We start from the raw sequence: 22,613 nt of genomic DNA, 5'->3' as shown, positions 1-22,613 counted from the left end.
ATTATCATGGGTTTTGTCAGAGTTTCAATAGCAAAACTGCACCAGTTTTAGAGCACTAAATACTAATGCTGTATGTCCTTATAGTAACTTACTATAATAGCTTACTGTTAGTAAGCTATTTTACATTATTCTTAAAGTGACGCTTAATTTAAGTTTTACTTTTAATGACAATTCTTAATAAATTCTTACAGGGACTAGAAAAAGAGCGCATATTTCTTGCATATTGGCATCTTGCTTGTGGTTACTTGAGTTTCAGGCTCCAGTCCTGTGGAAACAGCTCCCAGTTTGTGTTTGGGAGACAAACACCGTATTTACTCTCTACTTAGTTTGTCCTATCATGGGCGTAACTTTGTGCTGAACATTGAGGGGTCGAGATCTCTGTCTAAATAAATAAATAAATCTGGGTAAATTCCCAGATGATTAAAAATGCAACTATTTTGCTGATAATTACTGAAATGAGTAAAGAAAATCAACAGCCTATTTATGCAAGATAATTCATAATTTTATTTGGAGGGTCATAACCCCCCTAACTTGTTTTTCTTTGTGTTGTCTTGTTTTTATGTATTTATGTGTTTTATTTACTATACCTATCATCCACACGTAAGGAGCTCAGTCTGGGGGGAGTTCTTTTTTCTCCTCGTCTTTCCTCATGTTGTGCTTTTTCCATTGTTATACCTCTCTGCCCCGTCTTCCCCATGTGATGTTTGTGTAATGTATGTATGGTTGGAAGGGTAAGATGGCACTGGCGTAAGGTTGGCAGCCTTCACCCAATTTCTTTCGGGGCCAATGTTCAGGATCAATAAAGTTTTATTTAATTGAATTGAATTAAAGGTCCAAAACATACAATATTAATTATAATAGTTCAAATGTTCAGTTGACTCTAATGTAAGTAAACAACCTGAACACTTTTTCTCTAATAAGTTACTTTGTTACAATAAGTATTGCATTGTATGTAAGTAAATACAATAAAAGTCATATTGTAACCTTCTGTTGTTTTAAGAGGTGAATATCTTTTATACTAAGTACACAATATATAAGAAGGAGCTTTACATTTTATGGCCACGTGGACAAAGGTAACGTTTGAGCTTGATCACAATTTCTTTCAGCCTATCAGCTCTGATAATTCAGACACAGCTCAAAGAGCAGCTGATCTCTTGTATTGTGTGTTTTAATGAAGGATATTCATCAACAACAGCATAAACGAGGAGGCAGAGATGAAAGTATTTCTGCTTACAGCTTTCTAACAAGATGTTTTCAACATCACACAGCAAGGAATAGTTTGCTGCACTGCTATAGGAAAGAAACAGTAATGTTTTTATCTCAATGATTTTGGTTTATAGAAACTATATAAAACAGCTTTGAGTTTGATAAGAGGCTTGTAAACTTTAACAGGTCCATGTTAGCTTCTATGATTTCATCTACTGGCTGCAACGGCAGGACCATTAAAATCCTGGAGCAAAGTCCGGTGGCCTCATAGTCACGTAGCGCAATGCTTAGCTGGTGAATCAGATTTTATACCTATATGTAGCACTGCATGAGGAAAAGGTGAAACCACGCTTTTAGTTCCACAAATGATGTCATTTTGAAAATGACATAATCGAAAATGTGGACAGAAGAGATAGAAGAGAGGTTGAGGGAAGTCCATCATTAGTGTCCTCTGGATTTTATGAGTATTAGCTCCACATTTAATGAGAATCTGACCACTTACAGATTTGTAGCACATAACATTCAAACATGCAGCCCGATCCCCGTCAAACTACCACACTGTGGAAAAAATGAATGTGCACTAAATAGGTCAGTGAGGCAACGCCTGAAACAATAGCAAAGCAAGCACAGCTAAAAGACAGAGTTCGAGAATTATTTTTAATTAACCCTATAATTAAACTCTCCATACGCACAGGAAGAATGAAGCTTCTTGACATTCCAGCCATGAATAATTGTTACTGCATGTTAAACATGACACACATTTCACTGGGTAAAGCTGCAGGTTTATCAGGGAGAACTGGCTTAGTAGCTTTCGATGAGAGGGTGAATTTAGGATGATAATCTGTGAGAGTTTCAGTAATTGTTCACTGTCTCGTGTGCTGCTGCACTGATGCAGCTGGTATAAAAGAAAAAATAAGAAAAAGGGTTTTTTTTGTAGTTTTTCTGCTGATTAAGCTTGACCCTTTTCCTCTTGTCTAACCTTTTGAACTCTCTGTAGCAGCACACTCAGAGAGAAACTGTTCGCTCACCCAACCCACCGAGTCACAGTGAGTCACCTGGAACAGCATGTGTTGCGTTTCCCATCGTCACAATCTGTATTTTGAAAATGACCACAGACTCCAGGTGAGGATGATGAAAGTGTTGCAGATGTTTGGTCCAAAACCAACCTGTGAACCCGATACGAAGGAATGGGTTTACTTGAGTCTTTACGATAAGTGTTCAGATATTTAAATCAGGACTACATCCTGAGGGTAACATGTAAATAAACATACCTAAAAAATAAAACCGAAGCTGTGAGGTCAACCGGGCTCCAGAACTGAAAATGAAGCCAACATTAAAATACCCAGTGACTCCCAACAACCAGTCACCAACTGGTTGGGAATACACAATTATCTACAGCGACCAGTGGTTGCCAAGGTGGTCACCAACTGGTCTAGTGACCAAAAGGAAAACAAATGTGTGAAATCATTTTGATGAGCTTTTAAATGTTTATTTTTTGAAGTTTTCCCTGTGTCACACTTCGTAGACGGTCCCTTAGGGACTCGTCTCACAGCTGATTACATAGAGACCAGTGCTGTTTGTCCACCTCAGATAAATTTGATGGAAATGTTTATAGGTTGTTGCCTGCAGTTCAATTCATATATTCATATATTTATTTAATATTTAATAATTATTTAAACCTAAACAATCAGACGACCCTGTATAAACAAGCATTTGATGACAGCAGGAAGGAAAAACTTCCTTTTTCACAGGAAGAAACCTCCGGCAGAACCAGGCTCTGGGAGGGACAGCCAGCTTCTACCACCAGTGATGGGAGAGTGACAGGATAAACAAACATGGTGTGGAAGAGAGCCAGTTGGAACGATGCATCAGACATTTTGATTATTTTTAATATTTCTGGAAGCTTGAATCAGTGAAAATGTTGAAAATGTTCGCAGCTGTGCCGATTTCAGAACTCCAAAATCACAAAAATGGCTCGACTTGCCGTTATTTGTTTACTATGTTCACTTCTTACTTTGAAGCACCGAGACTCTAAATAGTCAAACAGCCGCTAAGATAGCAGCTAATTCATTCAGCATCTAGCTGGTGTGTCTGCAGTGAGATTAGCTGCACACACTCTTTGAATCAGGTTGTGTGTTGCCAGGTTGCTTCAACAGATGGGTGGAAATTGTATTTAGCAAGCGGACTGTTGATTAATAGCAAACCAGATGGTCCCTCTCCTTTTTAGTCCGGAGGGAGTGGTGTTCAAGTTCTCCACAAATAAAACTTGGACTCGTCTGAGCACAGAACAGTTTTCCACTTCGGCTCAGTCTCTTTTAAGAAGACAGCTGCATTTCTGGATCATCTTCACATGCGACGTTTTCTTTGCACGATAGAGCTTTAACCTCTGTGAATGACACAGTGTTCACAGACGATGATTTCTGGAAGTCTTTCTGAACCCATGAAGTGGTTTTTAATGCAGAACACAAATTTTCTCCAGATTTCTCCAGATGTTCTGAATCTCTTGATAATTTTATAGACTGTAGATGATGAAATACTCGAAGTCTTCACATTTTCACATTGAGGACCATCACTCTGAAGTTGTTTCGCAATTTGTAGAGTTTTCATTTATTTATTTTGCTGATTGGTGATCCTCTGCCCATCTTCACTTCTGAGAAACTTTGCCTCTTTAAGATCCTCTTTTTATATCCAGTCATGTTACTGATCTGCAGCCAGTTAACCTGACCAGTTCCTCCAGCTGTTTCTTGCTTTCTCTTTCAGCCTTTTGTTGACGTCATCCTGAGTTTTGTGAGACGTTGCTGCCATAAAATTCAAAAAAAGCGAATACTTTCATGACATAGTGAAACGTCTCAGTTTAAACATTTGATATAATTTTTTTTGTATTGTAAAAACAAATATGGGGTTGTAAAGATATATTGTATCCTATAGGTTGCATTGGTAGGTTGAAAGCCTTAATTTCTAATGAGCTACCGTCGTGTGTCTGATTATATGGGCAGGATGTTGTGGTTTAGCAGGATTTATATGTGTTCAAATAATTTGATTTACTTCAAGCCTGTAATAGATGATTAATTATTAACCTGGCTAGTTAATGAAGGAAATGTACATTCTTACTGTGCACAATCTCATCAGCGTTGAAGTGTTCAAGTATCTCAGTTTGAACCATGGTGAATTAATAACAGGGGGAAATTACACTTGATAAAATTGAGATAAGAACCGAGACTGGGATAAGACCTCTAAATAATAATCATGCCTGAAAGCTGTGTTATGCAACCAGCCAGAGCACATGAATGCCATAAAAATTAATTAACTAAAAAAAACAAATGCGCGTTTAAGGTCGGCACTGTGAGGGAAACTCACCCTGCCAGCTCTGCCCCAAATAATTATACGAGAAACAATTGCAACAAAATCACACCCTGTTTTAAAGATGGCATTAATCCTCTCGTGCAAACACTTCCACTTTGCTGCTCTACGCCCAGGCGAGGCCTTTGTGCCTGTGGAAATACTCGTGCCTGAACAAACCCAGGGAATCCTTTCTTATAAGCTATGCAATTACATAAAGTTTACACTGAGTCACTCACTTAACTGCTTTCACAAAGAGCAGCAAATAAAGAACAATGAAATACCAGCAGCGTTATGAAATGAGGAACAGATGCACGCTGAAATGCTTTGGCCTGTTGTGGCTGGTGACTGTGGAGGACAGCCTGAGTAGGAATGCAATACTTTTACACCCGCCGATCACTTTCTGAGGTGCAGCTGTTCTTCAGCCTCTCAAACGTCTTATGGTCACATGGCAGCAACTCATGCAGGCATGATCAAGACGAAGTTCAAACTGTGAATCGGGACAAAGGTGATTAGAGTGTCTTTGAACATGCCGTGGTTGCTGATTGTCTAAATATTTCAGAAACAGCAGATTTACAGTGATTTTTCCACCCAATCGTCTTTAGCGTTTCCAGAGCGTTGACAAAAAAAGAGAAAATATCAGGTGAGCAGCCGTTCTCTGGAGCAAGCAATGTAAAATAACCAGACAGGAAGGCAATGGTAATTTAAATAACCACTCATTACATTCAAGATGCAGAAGAGCATCTCTGGATCCAGAAAACATCAAACCTTGAAGCAGATGGGCTGCAGCAGCAGAAGACCACACTAGTCCACACTAGCCAACACTTCTGACAGCTAAGAAGCTATACTGGTCACAGATTAATTCAAAATGTGTTACTCAGTTAGATTTAGGTACACAAATGAGTCTGTTAGGTTTACACATTAAAACTACCAGGTTCTTGTGCTCATGGCTGGCACTTCTTTCACAGGTCTGTCCCACATTCGTACTGCAGACAGGAAATGTACTGATGAAGAGCTGCTGCAAGAATTACTGAAGAAAAGAAAGGAGGAACCTGACCGCTTAACTCTTTCCACCGTAAAGACAACATTTCACAACCCTCCCAGTACCCTTCATGGCGAGTTTTGACATCTCGGTATACATCAGTAAGGATGTGGGTTGAAGACCAGCAGAATAGTTTTCAGGTTTTTCCAAGGGTAGCTGCATAGGCAGAGACCACGCTCAATAACTTCTAATGCACACCCAGTCTATAAACAGGCCTGCGATATGGCAGAAAGTGCTCTGTTCAGAAAAGAGAAGCAAGGATTAGTTACTGCTCGTTGGCTTTCAATGGGTAAAGAGTTAAATGGACCATTAATTGCATAATAAGTGTTTGCATTTTATTTAGATGGAATGCAAGTCCAGCTGACGGAGCTCTGCACACTGTCGCACTGAAAAGAAAAGGCCGGTTTTGTAACCCACAGCGAGGTAAGGCTCACTGTACAGATAAGAATCTGCTTATCTGCTGAAGTAGCAAATACACTGAACATTCCTGAAGGACAATTCACGGCTCTCTGAACACTACTACCCTCTCCAGTTTTACCCATCCATCCAGTTTTTAAACTCCTAAATGGTTAAGTAGGGTTGCAGGGAGCTGGAGGCCCCTGGACAAATCAGAGGGCAGAATATGTGCGTGCCTCTGGTAATTACAAGAAGGCTTTAAGTGCAGAATATATTTAGTGACAATAGGTAACAATTTTATGTGGAAGTGTGATTCACGAGCACATGTTCACACCCAGAAATACACACTCCTACAAACTTACATAACCATGGACACAGAATAGACTTTGTATGGGAGGGAAACTAGGCCTCGCGCTTCAACTTTGTTTTCACTAGCAACATATAAACAGAGCACCTTTGTATGACATTTACATAATCAGTGCCCCGACTGACCTGCGTGTGGCAGAGCAGGTCAGCTTAACCTTTTATCTCAGGCATTTCCCAGCTTCCCTTCTGCTTCAACTAAAAGCAAAATTGAAATCAGCAAGTTTACCAAATCATTCTTGCGAGAAAATATTTGCTTTGAATATTTGCCAGGTCAAAACACCTCTGTGGGCACTTAAAGGTTGTCGCCAGTAAAGAAAAAGAGGATCGTCTAGAGTCCTAAATCAGCTGTTAACTGCAGTTTCCGTCTCTTTTCAGTGTGAAATTGTGTCTCCTTGTGCAAAGCGTTTCCTTAATGTGTACTCTTACATCAAAGCACTTGTGTGTTAACAAGTGCGGGGTGAGTGTGAAGCATTTGGCAGCTCCTCATGTGTTGCTGGCAGTGCTTCACTTTCCTCTCAGCTCAGTTGGTACTTGGACTTTATGAGGAACTGCAACTGCTTCAGTTTTCAGTTAAACCGTTTTGTGTTGAAATTCATAACTGAAATGCCAAAAACTGTGTCCTCTGGCTGCACTCTTTAAGCTGCCTTCCTACCAGAGGGGCACAGCGTGCTGCAGGAGCCACTGGACTCACAAGGTGACAGCAGAACTTTGCAGCTGCATGCTAGCTTGTTAGCACACCAAAATCAGAATCAGAATACTTTATTAATCCCTAAGGAAATTATCTGGGTTACCGTTGCTCCAAAACAACCTTAAAGTGGACCTGGTACTCTAATTTTCAGCTGCATGTTTTTTTTCTTTGGTTCTGCCAGAGTAGCTTTGTCTGATTTGCAGTTCAAAATAATCCCTGTTTATATTACTAAGCTCACAAACAGAAGGTTTGAAGGGGAAGCACAGAGGCAACAATGGAGGGAAGGCAGGTTTAGCCTGTGTCTAATGCCTAAGAGTATTACTTTGTGAATTGGCTATACATTTCTAAGCCTGTGCTTTGCTTGTGTGCTTAAATAAGTTTTGCCTCACAGGTCACCTGTTCTCAGCATTCAGGTGAAATTTCATTTAAAGGGGTCGATATGAACCAGACCCTACCTGAAACAGGCCCAGTAGCTCATCGCTCTCTTTTTTTGTACTCTTAAGGCAAATTAAACGGATCAGTTGATGGTTTGTTACTGTCTTTTCTGCCCAACTCGTTTGACCGCTGCAGCCTCACCTTCCTCCATCCGCCTACATCCTCATTAACAGTCAGCTGCAGTGAGATGTCACCGACAGTCGGCGGATGACGACAGCGAACAGAAATCCTTCAAAGGAGCGACTCCCTGCACTGTGGAAAGAATTTAAACAGATCCTGACACTGGCACAGTCATGAGTGAGGACTGGATGACACATCACTTAATTGTAGCTGGAGCTTGTTGCTAGGAGACAGCAGCTTGGAGTGGATGTTTACTCAGCGTCAGGAATAACTTTACAGTGAAACACAACCAAAAATGTAGCCTTTCAATTTTTTTTTCAGGTGACAAGTGATGTTTTAATGCTGTGTTTATGAGTAAGTGTCGCCTCTGACCAGCAAACGAAGAGCTCTGCTTCGTAACCCCGAGCTCTCTCGCAGGGCTGCATGTTCTGCATGAAATAATGCGTGACTCACACTGACTTTGAGAACGTCTTCATTTATTTATAGCAGGGTGGTGCTGCTCTCAAAGAATAAAACACCTCTTTAGTCACTTAGTTTTAAACAACACACACAAAAAAGATACCGATTATTTAAAAAGGTCAGCGATGACACAAACCACCAAACTGACCAGGACTGTACATTTGTACACAAAAGGCAACAACTACTCTGTTTGCTTTTTATTTTGTGTAACTGCACCAAAGTGTCAGCGTTTGGAAGTACTTTGAAGGATCTGTAAGATGTGTGGTTGACGTTTATTGACATTTAAACCTTTAAAAGCAGCTGACAGTGAGCTGCAGATAAACTATCCGACACCTGCTCCACTCCTCAAACTGAATTCATGCAATGAGTGTTAGAAAGTACACTGAAAAGCACGAGAAGACCGAAACTAATTAGTTCAGAAATGACACGAAAATTGGGTTTTTAATGGCACAGCTAAACTCATCCCCTGTCCCCCTCATCCTGGGTACTAACATAAAAAGGTAAAAAATTACACCAGTAAAGCAACATCATCAAAACCACTCACGCAGGTGAAGTGAAAAATATTGATCAACTAGTTAAAATGCAATTTTTTGATGGGAAACTTTGGGTTTCTTTAAGAAAAAATTAACCGTCAATTGCAGTTTGGTTAAATTTAGGCAACAAAGCAACTTTTTAAGGTTTAGGACAGACTGCGGTCCTAATCCATGGTAGCCCCACTCGAAAGCATACAGACGCCAAAGGAGTCAAAGTCCCATTGCCAGGCACTAGAGGGCGCCCCCTGAGGTGCAGCGAGTCAGATCTGTGCACAACATCAGGCGGGTGGTTTTAATGTTGTGGCTGATTAACATTTTAAACAGATACTTCACACATAAATACTTCACTTCACAATGCATCACCCTTTCACACAGTTTTCTTCTTAGATAATCCCTAACCTCCTTTTCAGCCATAACCTGCTGTAGGTTTTATTGGTTTAGAGCAATAAACCGTACAGTTAGGAAGCAATTATATAAGATAAAGTTTGTTCGCTCGTTTCTGGGTAAAGGTTTGCACTCTGACACAGATCTGCAGATGCTCAGTTGCCAGTTTCTTAATGAAATCTGTACAGTTTTGCCATTTTTTTTTAAGAAACAGCATGTTTAAATGTTACATACAGTAACCTCAGCTCTTCTTCCTCTCTTAAGCTTCTCATCAAAAAGTCACACCTGAGCCGTAAAGTCCATAAAACAGCATCATACTTTTGGGGAGACTCTCAAAATACTAAATGAAAGTACACGATCACATGAGTAGCAGAGTAGCGCCAACCTCAGGCTGAGTATAAAAGTGAAGCCCAGGGAGTTTAAGCTTAAGCGTCAGGAAGGGGCTACTGTTTCTGGATGGTTTTCAGACCAGGGTATGCTTTAGGTCAGGCCCAACATGGGATCAGCGAGCCCACGAACATAAAGCACTTTGGTTTTTCGGTCAGCTCCACCCTTCAGTCCTCACACCCGGTCTCACCACACCAAGGCGGCAAATCCTCAGTTCAAGGTTTCAAAGACTGGACTTTGCCATGCCCATCTTTTATTTATAGTTTATGGTACTTATAAACGAGCTTCTTTCCCATTTCGATCCAAATGTCATGAATATGTGACCTTGTGACCCCTGAATGACGTCAAGTCAGCACAATAACTATTAACTGCTTGGTTTTAAAATGTAATTTAATTAAAAACAAAATTCAAATTAAAAGTTTCTATTTTACTTTTTTGTTTCATCTGATTATCAGTTTAAAATATAAAAGGTAACTTTAATAAACCTCTCCACTGAGAAACAGGAAATTTACAGTTATTTAAATGTAATTTATTCATAAATTAATAATAAAATAGTTTGATGTTTACATTTTGATGGCTCTGTAAATCAATTAAATCACAGTCATGAGGGTTGCTAGTTGTTGCACCTCACCTACTCATTAAGATCTGATCACAGTTTGGACAGAATGGGATTTATGAGTAGCTCACACTAGAGTAAAAACAGTCAAAACTGATGGTTGCCTGATTACTGCTCTTTTTTTACTTTTTACTTGCAAGTACTTAGTGCAAACATATAGTTGATTTTCTATTGCAAGGTAGTTGCAAACATTGCCTGGTGGGAGGCAACCTGTCTCCAAGCAACCGATCGCTCTCAGACAGATTGGTAAAAGTTTGCAAACACAGACAAATTGCTAGCACGCTGTAATAAACTAGTTGTATTCTGGTTATAAGCAGCAGCTACGTCACCGTTTATGGAGGAGTGTAGTTAGTGGGAATTTCTGATTAATATAAGTTTGATTTGAATGTGATTTGCAGCAGATTGATTCATAATCACTATATTATCACAAACAGACTGAATGCAGTTGCCAGTTTGAGTGCGTTCGATTGAACGATAGCAGACTGACGTCGTCTTATTGTTACACTAAGGTCATTTTAAAGATGGCATCTGACTAAGTGGTCATAGACCCGATCCTGTCTTTGAAGCAACAATTTCAATGGCAAAAAAAAAAAAAAATCGCAAGTTCATTGCACACAGTCATGATCTCCAGCCATTGCTTTCCTTAGTGTGACTGTAGAATAATATCAGGTATAAATACAAACAGGTGGGATCACATTTCACATTCCCTGATGATTTACAATTATGCCTCTTTAACTAATCAGTTATATTACTGTTTCTTTTTAATTCAGCCATTGTCTTTCCATAAACATCACTGTGTGATTTTAGCTGCTGTACCTTCAAGTTTGTATGTCTAGGATTGGAAAATTACTTTCTTTGGCACCATCTGGTGGTAGCATGCATAATGTGTTAATTTCCTATAAAGAAATTTGTAAAAATATGTTATAATCACATGAAAACATCTACACATAGTGGCTTTAGGTGAGTGATAAACAGTGGGAGTCCTGACAAATGTAAATGAGGGAGCAGATGGGGATGAAGAAAAACACAACAAAGCAGTGAAACCGACTGACTGTCCATGTATCTAGAAAACTGACTTACCTTTTATCAATGAAACGTGGAGACAAAAATTAGTCGGTGTACAGTATATTCTGTCTTGACTTTCTGGCTGAAACACAGCTGATCTACTGGCTAATCAATGATGATACTTTGTGCATATTCAAGTCTTTTTGTGTGTTTGATCTTTGTCATTTATTGCCTTCTCTTAGCTCACAGAGCGTTAGGAGAGGAGAAGAGTGTGAAGGTGAGCCAGGAGCACGGAGATCGCAGCGCTGACGCTCAGCAGAGGAATCGCAGGTGTGATGTTACTGCTTGAGCTCACGGCTGGAAAAAAAGAAGGGAGTATGACAACATTTGTGAAATGTGCATGTGGTGGAAATACTGTCTTAATGCTACTGGTTTTTTTACAAATTACCAGTTTAGTTTGTGTGCAGCATGCAAAAGCTACAAGAGTTATAAATATATGGAATTCATATGAACCAATCAATTAACTAATAATTAAGTTGAACGCCCTAAATTTTATGATTTAATGCACAGAAACTTGCCCACTTTTTTAGTTGCACCGTTCAACTGCTCATTAATGCAAATGTCTAATTATTTAATCACACAGCAGGAACTCATTATTAGCCATGCAGACATGAATCAAACAACCTGCTGAAGTTTAAACTGAGCATCAGAATGGGGAAGAAAGGTGACTGAAGTGACTGAACGGGGTGTGGTTGTCGGTGCCAGACGGGTCTGATTATTCAGAGACTGCTGATAAGCTGGGATTTTCCCACACAAGCAGTTCTAGAGTTTACAGAGAAACAGTCTGAAAAAGATACAATTTCCAGTGAGTGGCATTTCTCTAGCTGGAAAAACCTTGATGATGCCAGAATTCAGAGAAGAAGAGACATATTCTTGGCACCGTTTGCTGCTGACCATGCCGTTCCTTTTTGACCACGGGCACTGTGGTTATAAAGGGACACGGCACGTGAGTTCTCTGTATTCAAAGGGCCTCCACATTCGCCAGATCTCAGTCCAGTAGAGCACATTGTGGTGGAGAGTGACATCATGGATAAAAGCAGTTCTGAAGGCATAAGGGGTCCAATCTGGTACTTAAAAGGTCTACTTAATAAAGTGTGTAGTGGCTGTATCTACAACACTTAAACTTTATTAGCTTTGCTTCAATCACTCCAATTGTGTGAAACATGATGGAAACTGTAAACTATTGAGAAACATGCAAAACCTGCTTGGTGACCCTCGTGTGTAGTTTCTGTTTTTCTGGGGCTGATATTGCCGCGGTTTAGGTCATGCTATGATTCAATAAGGTGGGAAAAAAACCTTAAAATTAGGTATTTGTAGAATGCATATGTGTGTTTTTGTTGTCCTTACCCCGGCAGCTCTTCCCATCTCTTTGCAGCATCCCAGTCACACAGCTGCAGATGGGCCCAGCGGCCTTACTGGTGCAGATTTGCTCACAGCCTCCATTGTTCTCCTCACACCAGTCAGACTCTGAAAACACATCAGAAGCTAACCTACGGCTTTTTGTTTTTCCACAGATTACTTAAACAATAAACTCTAAAGCGTGTATTTTACCCAACAAGCTATTTTCTATCTAAAACTATGCTCACCTCTTCTTCTTATGGGTCCAACAGACAGTATGTGCTCTTTATGGTCACTGTCCTCTGAGTACATTCTTCTCTTATGTGGACAGTTCTGCACACACAGTTCATTGATACATCAACACCCAAACACACAGCGGGACGCTTTCTGATTTTTATTGCTCTTCTTGATTTACTCACCACTTTGCAGGCGTTCGTCTCTGAGTCGCACAGAGAAACGTCACAGTGCAGGTGGACTTCATCGTAATCCCCGATGAACTTGAAGACGGTGACGTGAAAGCGGCAGGTGAGTGATACGCCATTCTCTGCCATGCCAATGGTATTGTCCTTAATGTTTGGGCACCTAGAATAAGCAAGATATTAAATGTGCTGTAGTCAAGAAGGTGGTCGTGGGACTTGGGAGGCAGAACGGTCAACAAAAGGTGAGCTTTTAATATGGATAATGTCAACATCCAAACTAAACAAAGTCTTAAAAGGGAGTCCAAACACTGATCACAAATGCAAAGCACAAAAGGCATGACAAAGACCCGAGCATGCGTGTATAACTAAGAAGTACCCGCAGGACCAGATAGATGACACAATGAAGACAAAGTAGAGGGCAGGACTATTTATACACATACATGACTAAGGAGATAACCCTTGAGTGTGTATAAATAGTCATGGAAGTAGTGTTCCTTGGAAACAGGTGAAAAGTCATACAGGAAAGATGCAAAACTAAAGCAGGAAAGGAACAACAACCGTAACTGACGCAGGGAGGGTTTAGAGGACATGCTAAACCTGGATGAACTAATTCAAGGGGAACACAGAAAGACAAAGTTATTAATACAAAAAAGAGGGGAAGGAAGTAAAAGTAATGCAGGGCATAAACAGACACTCAGGCTTCAAAATGAAGCAGGACGTGAACAAAAGACAAATACTAATCACCGAGTTTAGAAGACTCGGACAGAAGGACTAGAATTACTATATAGTAAAAGTAGGGATCAAAGACTTTACAATCGTATAATAATAATTATAATAATATCACTAGAAACAACACTTACTACTACAATAATAAAACAGTAATAGATTAAACAGGAACCCAAAAGTTACAACAATAAAGAAGGAATCGAAAAATAATGCAAAACCTTTGGGCCGTGACATTCATAGTGCTTTATTCTAAACACCTCAAACACGTTATCTACCTCACGTAAATTTAGAAAAAACTATTTAACTAACATGCCGTGGCGTGGCCTGTTGAGGAAGTACCCGGAGACACTGCCGGCACAGTGAGGGCGTGCAAAGGGCATGCACAGTGACTGTATCTATTACTTCATGTTCTTTTTCTCAAAATGTGTGGATCAGACTATAAAGGTCATCTTAAAGCAGCAGACTGTAGTGAACCCATAGGCTTCATAAAGAGCTACATACTTTACACCGATCACACCTCAACTTCATCTTGGATTACATTAAGAGAAAAAGAAGGCCAAAGAAAAAGTTTAAAACATAAAATAAAATCTTTTTTTCCCACCTCTCTTTTGAGCATTTTTGGTCCAGGACTAAATAAACCTCACCCTCTCTCAATGATGATGTAGCGGAGTCGATCACTGCTGTAGCGCGACGGCGTGGCCCAGCACATATTCACTATAAGGATGAGCTGGTTTTCATCCGCTCCTTCCACAAAGACGCCTACGTACAGGATGTCTCGAGTGCTGAGCACCACCTCCCCCTCTCTGTATGGATGGCGGTACGAGGAGTTTTTATACAGAGCCATCTTGGTAATGAAGTTTCCTTCCTGGGTCGGTAGGGTGAGGTTAATGACGCTGGAGAAAAAAGGAAAAAGAAATGACTATCCAAGCGTTGAGCCGTTGAGTCGCACTTGTTGGTGCATATTTGTGTTCTGCTGCCTGACCTGAGCATGGGTTTGAGGACAGTCTCCAGTGAGATCTTCAGGTCCAGCTCATAGGCGCAGGAAAACTCCACGTTGATGGTCTTGTCTCTGGTGATGATGTTCCCAGTGTTGTTCACACTTTCTATCCACACAGTGTTTTTATACATGATGTGTGTGCCGTTGGACTGTAAGAGAAATAAAGCGTAGGTGACTCATAATTTCAAATTTCTACATTAAAGGAACAAATTATCCTAGCTGCTGCTTTTGATTTCACCCATACAAAAAAATGTAAAACAGCGTACAGACAGAAGACATAATGAAAACTAATAATTTAATAATAATAATTATTAAATTATTAAATAATAATTTATTCACCAAAAACATTAGCCAGAATTATGAGGATTTAAGAGCCAGGAGCTGCTAACGCACGTCTATAAAAGCAGAAAATTTGACATCAGCAATAAATATAAAGAAGCAACATCAATCTGAGGAAGTTATAAAACTCTGTTGATCACTTTAAAGTGAAAAAGATTATTCACATGAGGAACACATTCATGAGTTGCCAATCTTCCCACAAGTGGACATCAAATTTGGAGTGCATAAGATCTTTTACACTGATGAGCAGGGGTAGACAATCGAAGGGGCGGGTCTACCAAACAATTTTCAGCCAGTAGGAAGGGGGTAGGTTGTCTGTGCCAGTGCCACCTAGCCAGCCAGCTAGCAGTGACAAAATTATTCATTGGCACGTGTTGTGGCAGTTTCAGTTAAAATGCTGCAAGTGTCGCTTCCAAGATAGTGTAGACCAGGGGTCTCAAACTCCAGTCCTCGAGGGCCAGTGTCCTGAAACTTTTCCATGTGTCCCTGGTGCAACACACCTGAATAAAATTAGTAGGTCATTAGCAAGAATATAGAACTTAACTGCATGCTGAAATGTCAACCCCTAACCCTAATCAACTAAATTTAAGTACCGTATTTTTCTGACCATAAGGCGCACCGGATTATAAGGCGCACTGTCGATTTTTGAGAAAATGAAAGGATTTTAAGTGCGCCTTATAGTCCGGAAAATACAGTAAATGTAAGTGTTTGGAAAATTTTACTTCTAAAAGTACTTTTATTGCACCATGTTCATTCACTCATGAGCTGCTGTAACATGAACCAAATGGCTGAATTGCCACCTCAGCATGCAGTCAAGTTCTATAGTGTCTTGGAACATGGAAAAGTTTCAGGACACCGGCCCTCGAGGACTGGAGTTTGAGACCCCCGGTAGATCGTGTTGACGACTACATTGTAGTGTCTAAAAGGATCCAAACTGAGATGCGGGGAGCTTTATCACATTTCGAAAGTGATGACGAACACGCTGGAACACAGACGATTGCAAACTGACCTGTACAATGGAACCGCAGTGTCCCTTAGTGTTGTTAATGTGGAAGGAGATGAAGTCCTCTCCCTCAATGCCAGCGCAGTGCTCGTCGTTGATCCGGACATCTTCCCGTTCAAAGCCCAGCTGGAAGAGCTTACACTTGGAGATGGAAACCTCCATCTGAGCATGCTTACAGGTCACCTCCGCTTGGATGATGTCATCCTCGCCTAACAAACATCGACATGAAATACATGTTTTTGCATGTTGCAAAAACATGTATTTCACGTTAGCCATGTATTTCACCATAGCCATGATTAAATAAAAAAGTATTTTTTAATAGCTTTTAAAATGTATGGCTAATCAAGTAACACGGAGAGTGTCGGATATTTAAAACTGAGTGATTGCAGCTGGATGAAGCACTCACCTTCAGAGTTGGTGGGTAACTCCGGACAGCCACACAGATCGCCTCCGTTCTCCAGCTCACAGGTGAAGTTTGTGCAGATCTCTCCTGCACAGGGGTCATAGATCCATTCTGCTAAAGACAGGTCCACACACAATGTTAACTGTCACACAGATGAAGGCACAAAGTTTTTAAGAACATGCACGTATCTAATACTGACGAAGCAGTCAAACAAATTTACATTTCACGTCTCATCGTAGTAACACAGTGGTCTTGATGGAAAGCAATCTGGAAATCTTAGCAAACTAAGCTCATAATGTGTGAATCAATAATATATGAGACCCAATACTTTCACTTTTAGTACGTCTGGTAAATTCAGCATTAGCGCTGGTTTATATTTGTGTAAAGTGCAAAGTTGTGTTTATTTCCACAGTGGGCATTGAGTCTGAGAGAAGTTCACGGTGCCCTTACAGCAGTTCTCTTGGGTGATCCACTTGGTCGTGAGGGTGCCCATGGACCGGCAGGCTTCTGCATAGGCGGCCAGTGATCCACAGACCTGAGCCTTGCGATGATTGTAGCAGCCATCCAGGTAGCAGGACTGGTAGAAAGGACGGGGATCCAGCAGGCCGTGGCATGGCTGGAAGAAGCCTTTGAGCTGGGTGAGCTTCTGACAGGCATCTTCACTCTGCAGAGCCAGGATGGCCGAGTTGTCGCAGGACTGAGCCAAAGCCACGTACTGGGTCTCATCACAACTAGAGGAGAAAGACCAAAATCCAACTGTCAAAGGTATTAGGACGCGAGCAAAGAAGGAGCAAATGCCCTGTTAGAATTGCTCCGTTTGCTATTATCTGTATAAATGATTGGCATAAGTGGTATGTTTTAGCAACAGCCAGTTAATATCCAGGGTTTAAGACATGCACATGCTTGCAGACGCATGGCTTATGGATTAAGTAACCTTAACTTTTCCTTTTATATTTTGGGGATAACAGCCAAAGGTTTTTACAAGAACTGGTTATATGGACCGTAAATTCCTCCCCATCTGTGAACCTCATCTACCTGTTCTGCATGCCGTTGGTCTTCCAGCTCTGTGCCAGCTCCAGGGCGCTGACAGCCGGCTTGCCCCTTGAGGTGATGTAGTCATCATTGGGGTCCCCATTGAAATTCCCACAAAGGCCGCACACCTTGTTCTGGAGCCGCTGGCCCATTGTGATGCTCAGGGTGTTAAAGTGGTTGTAGCGAACCTGGATGTCCTGGGGTGTGTCGATGACAATGAAACCCTCAGATGTGGACAGGCGTGTCATCAGCCCTGTTACAAATGGTACGGATACTGGTGTGCCATTAACCTGTGAGGACAGGAGAGGCAGACACATGTAGATTTTTGACTCGGGACACAAGACATTTTTATTTAAGTAACCAGCATTAAGGCTACGGAGGGCCTCGAGTGCTAAAATGCGTTAAATAAATACATCATTAAATAATTAATTAAATGTGTTAATGAATTTAAATTGGAATTAACTAATTAACGAAATACATACATTTAATTTATGTCATTTAAACTTTTTAAAAAATGATTTAATTCCTATTGTATATATTTAATGACACATTTAATTGTTTCACTATTTAATACATTCGTTGTCAATTTTAGTGAATAATTTCATGGTTCCAGTGCAGTATGGAAGGCATCCATACAGATGATTAGAGCAGCTCTCTATATGTTATAATGGGAACAACAGGAGGAACTCAGTAAAACAGGTGCATATAGCAGCAAATACACTGGTCCATTCTGGTGTTAGTTGCCACTGTATCAGCGGTGTGGCCACACTGGGTGGCAATGAGTGGTGTTTTACTTGGTGAACAGTGGCTTCCCGGGCAGCGTCTTTCACATTTGCTAGGTTCTACTAGCTTAATGTGGCCTCAGAGCCCACATTAGCTTCAGCTGTTCTGCTGCTGGCTGACCAGGAAGTTGTTCCTTGTGACAGTACTGGTACAAGTCATCTGCATTGTTTACTCCCACTGGCAGACGGGGGGGGGGAATGAATCAGAACAGAAGTTACAAAGGTAACTATGATTCTCTGAATTCCAGGATGACTGTCAGACCTGCTGGCGGCTAAAAACGTCTCAGTGTGAGAAGATTCCCAGAGACCAGATGTGAGCTACCACGTAGTATTTATAGTACACACGCTTCAGTAGCGTACACATCATGCACGCGATTTTATTTCCGGACCTGCGCAGATCACGAGGAGACCCATCTACGTAGTTTCCTGCCATTGGCAGTTATCTGTGAATTCACAGAACTATAGTTATATTTGTAACTTCCATTAGCAAAGTTGCCACTAGAGTGTGTCAGGCCACCCTCATGGAACAAGTGCCAGAAACATGCTGGAGGTCATTTTGTTAGATACTTCCACTGTCACACTCCTCATTGCACAACGGAGCAAATGCCAGCCCTGCTTCTGGGTGGATGTACACCTGTGGCTTGTGTAACAACCCATCTCCTGGTATCTCCTCCACACCCTCGAGATCATGTTTGGAGACACAACAACAACCTTCTTGCAGCGGCGCACAACCTAAATGCGAAACACGTGTTATCTCATGCTACCAGCAGGGAAAAAGGACACCAGCTAAAAGCAAAACTAGAGAAAAGATCAGGAAGGATAAGCAGAAAGCTGTGGTCTGTGACCAACGCCTGTGAAACCATTTCCTTTCTCGGGGTTGTCTTGTTGTTGCCTCTCTGGTACATATTTTTATCAATTTATTTTGAAAGGACAGAAATAAAGGGACAACTCTTCCATTTGATACAAAGTGGGTTGGAAGATTAAAGCTAAGCAATGTCACCCATGTTTGTGGTCACTTAGACTACAAAGAGTTCAAACTCCTTGTTATTTCTGAACTAGCTCGTCTAAAATGTGATAGTAAAGACTGAAATATTTCTGTTTATACAGTTAAAAATTCAACATATTGAAGGATTGTTGAACTACAGAGCACCTCAAACTAAACCATTTTAAATCCAGGAGGCACTCCTACTTAGATGTCCTTTTTCTGCTTACATTTGGGGATTTAGGAGGGGTAATGCTGGGTAAAATGTATTGTCAGCACTAACTGATATCCATTATGTCCTAAAGACAGCATCTCTAAGAAGCCAAATGCAAGTAATGCATTTTTTGATAATTTCTAAATCATGTATATAATATTAGCTTTACAACTAACAGCTCATGTTAAGCATGTTTTGTTTTGTTTTTTTTAAGTATGGGGCTTGCAAACCTTAAGATAGAATATCTGAGTAAGAAGTTAAAAGTTACAGCCCAGGTAGTTTAAGAAAACTTTCCTGTAGTTTAGGGCTGCATGTGTGAAAATGAGTATATAATAGCACGAGTAGTGGTAACACCATGTGGCAGCATTTTAAAAACACTGCAAGACAATCAAAGATGTACATTCCCCATGTTTTTGTAGTTATATTAACATAAATACATTGCCATGTTACTGACATTGAAGCTTAAACATGATCACCTATGAGTGGGAAACAAAATTGGGCTGTCATTGGTATAAGCTGATTTCATTTCATTCAGGGACGACCGTGGCTCAGGGGGTTGGGAAGCGTATCTGTAACCGGAAGGTCACCGGTTCGATCCCCGGGCTCTCTGTCCTGGTCGTTGTGTCCTTGGGCAAGACACTTTACCCTACCGCCTACTGGTGTTGGCCAGAGGGGCCGATGGCGCGATATGGCAGCCTCGCTTCTGTCAGTCTGCCCCAGGGCAGCTGTGGCTACAACCGTAGCTTGCCTCCACCGGTGTGTGAATGTGAGAGTGAATGAATAGTGGCATTGTAAAGCGCTTTGGGTGCCTTGAAAAGCGCTATATAAATCCAATCCATTATTATTATTATTCTTATACAAAGATTGGCTGTTAGGATAAAACAAAAAAGAACAGAGACAGTCCGAAGCAAAGATTGTGACAATCTGAGCCTCTTCAGGGCATTAGAACTAACGCCAACATGCTTCTTAAGGCAGTCGATAAAATTAATGAATGTTAATGATGGCGCACTCAGATCAGGCAGGATTAAGACTCAGTGGGAGCTGCAGTTTAAAGCAATCAGTCATTAGCTACCTCTGTGACTGCACTTACAGCTGACTGACATGGCCTAAGTCCAGAGCTGGAGGAGATATAATAGGCTATTAGTGCCAAGGTAATTGGTAAATTGGGCTGCAGGAACTTTTTCAAGTATTTGGGAAAGAAAGAGAGACTTGAATCCGATCTGGTTGTTGAGGTTGATTAAAGCGTCTTTGACCGCAGCCATATGGCCAGCACACAGTAACTCGATCACATAAACAAAAAGGAGAAATCTCCTGATGGAGGCAATTTTTCTATTACAGCAGGATTAAAAGAGGAAGAAACTGTGGTGAAAATGAAAAGCAAAAAAAATAACCTCGGTATATAGAGTGTCCATTTCATAGTGTGATGGTTTTAGTCACTTTATGGTCTCTAATGGTAAATGGACTGGTTCTTATATAGCGCTTTTCTACTCTATCTGAGCACTTAAAGTGCTTTATACAACTAATTCATTCACCCAATCACACAAGAACTGCCTATGTAACATTCATACACAACATGGGGTTAGTATCTTGCCCAAGGATATTTGGCATGCTAGAGGAAAGCCAGGAATCGAACCACCAACCTTGACCTGCTCTACCGCCTGAGCTACAGCCACCCCATAATGTGGCCAAGTTGTTGGCTGCATATTTCTGTGTAAAGTTAATAACCTGTTACGACTATCTTTGACTATGTTTCAACATGTACAATTATCCCATAATCATATTTTTCTTTTTTTGGTCACAGTGTCGTCTTGGTAACGAAGGTAATCTAGGCGTGCTGATTTGGTCGGCACCAAAGGTGCACAGAAAGGGTGGGAGAGTTTGCTCTCTAAATGTGACCACAGTAAAGACAAAAACAAAACATAAATAACATTTAACTGGTTGAAACACCAGTTTGAATAAAGTGGCCTCCCATGATTTTATATATTTAATGTTATATAATGATTCAGAAACACAGGTAATGGCCGATAATGCTTTAAAGATTAAAATCAATGTCTCAGATCACGACACTGATGAAAAAAAGAAAAGATACAGAAATTAATGTCAAATATGGAAAAAAGTAAAACAAACTTGGGCAATAGCAACAGTTAGTGCAAAGTGGCTCCACCGTGTAGTGATTTACTCGTTCAGTTAACAAGTGAACGATCCCCAGTTCGATCCTGGAGAGATAAACAAATCCCCTTTGGATCTGTGACGACTGCTTATGAATAAGTAGCTGAAAGTAGCTTTCTTACGGCAAAGTTGCAAAAATTGGTTATTTTTTCCTCAGAACCTGGCTGCCTAGCAACAACCAACAACCCAGGACACTAAGCTACAGAGGAAGTTTACTAAAAACTAAAGTAAATGAGTTTCTTCTTCTTTTTGGCTACTTCCTTTAAGAAGTCGGCACAGCTGATCATCTCACCCTAACCCTTGCATCCACCACTGTCACACCAACATGCATGTCCTCCTTCACTGCATCCACAAATCTTCTCTTCCCTCTTTTTCTCCTACCTGGCATATTTCACATCCTTTGCAGAATATATCCATTATACTCATTTCCAATACAACTTCTCTTCAGTATTGTTTCACTCAAACAACTTGCGACATTTAAGAAGAGAAACCATAAGAAACATGATTCACGTAATCCTGGGATAATCGTGCACGTGTCAAAGTCACAGAGTTAGACAGCTACACAGTGTGTGGCCTCTCTTTATGCTTATCTTCTGCTTTACTTCACCTAGCCTCTTACCTTGACAGTGCTGCCAGAGATGAGTATATTCTCCTCATTTATATACAGGTAGACATGCGAGATGGTGGTGAGGTTGGGCGTGCTCCATTTATCAAAGTTGGCAATGAGCTGGAAAGAGAGGTCGGGCAGCTTGTGACAGTTTGTGGACAGGACGAAGGAGCACGAGGCCGGCAGTCGCAGCGATGCCCCGTCGAATGTCCTGAACACTCCGCCGCCTGATGCCACGCAGTGCTGGGAGCGGCGGGCAAAGCAGCCCCGAACCCCGTACCGGAGGGTGCACTCCTCCTCTGCCTTGCATCGCCTTGGATTGCACTGGATCAGGTTTCGTCCGATGCACTGGCAGCGTTTGGTGCAGTCGGCGTTCCAAAAAAGCTGCTTGGGCTAAAATAAAGAAAAACTCTTAAGATTTTATATTTGCAAATAGTGTTTTAACCAAGGTTACATGCAACTTCCAACTTATTTTGGACTTTAAGAGCTTAATGGTTGCACTTACTGATAGATCCAGAAAGGTCTAGTTTAATGTTTTCTATATACTTTCTATATTTCTACTGCAC

General features: G+C 40.9%; 1 protein-coding gene across 1 annotated transcript in view; it reads right to left on the bottom strand.

Moving 5' to 3' along the window:
- Positions 1–9,173: 9,173 nt before the first annotated feature.
- Positions 9,174–22,613, bottom strand: part of tecta (tectorin alpha) — a 30,502-nt gene continuing 17,062 nt past the window's right edge. The window contains exons 13-23 of the mRNA XM_040032432.1: positions 22,060–22,440; positions 17,297–17,583; positions 16,712–16,992; positions 16,265–16,375; positions 15,865–16,067; positions 14,502–14,665; positions 14,164–14,412; positions 12,794–12,956; positions 12,623–12,707; positions 12,384–12,503; positions 9,174–11,333 (exon numbers count right to left, since the gene is read on the bottom strand). Coding sequence (XP_039888366.1) covers positions 11,230–11,333; positions 12,384–12,503; positions 12,623–12,707; positions 12,794–12,956; positions 14,164–14,412; positions 14,502–14,665; positions 15,865–16,067; positions 16,265–16,375; positions 16,712–16,992; positions 17,297–17,583; positions 22,060–22,440 — 2,148 coding nt within the window. The 3' untranslated portion in view covers positions 9,174–11,229. The remainder of the gene's footprint in view (positions 11,334–12,383; positions 12,504–12,622; positions 12,708–12,793; positions 12,957–14,163; positions 14,413–14,501; positions 14,666–15,864; positions 16,068–16,264; positions 16,376–16,711; positions 16,993–17,296; positions 17,584–22,059; positions 22,441–22,613) is intronic.

Source organism: Simochromis diagramma, unplaced genomic scaffold (assembly GCF_900408965.1).
Source record: "Simochromis diagramma unplaced genomic scaffold, fSimDia1.1 OVJJ01000216.1, whole genome shotgun sequence".
Lineage (NCBI taxonomy): Eukaryota > Metazoa > Chordata > Actinopteri > Cichliformes > Cichlidae > Simochromis > Simochromis diagramma.
Note: the sequence above shows the minus strand (reverse complement) of the source record. Positions and strands in the feature narration are given on the sequence as shown.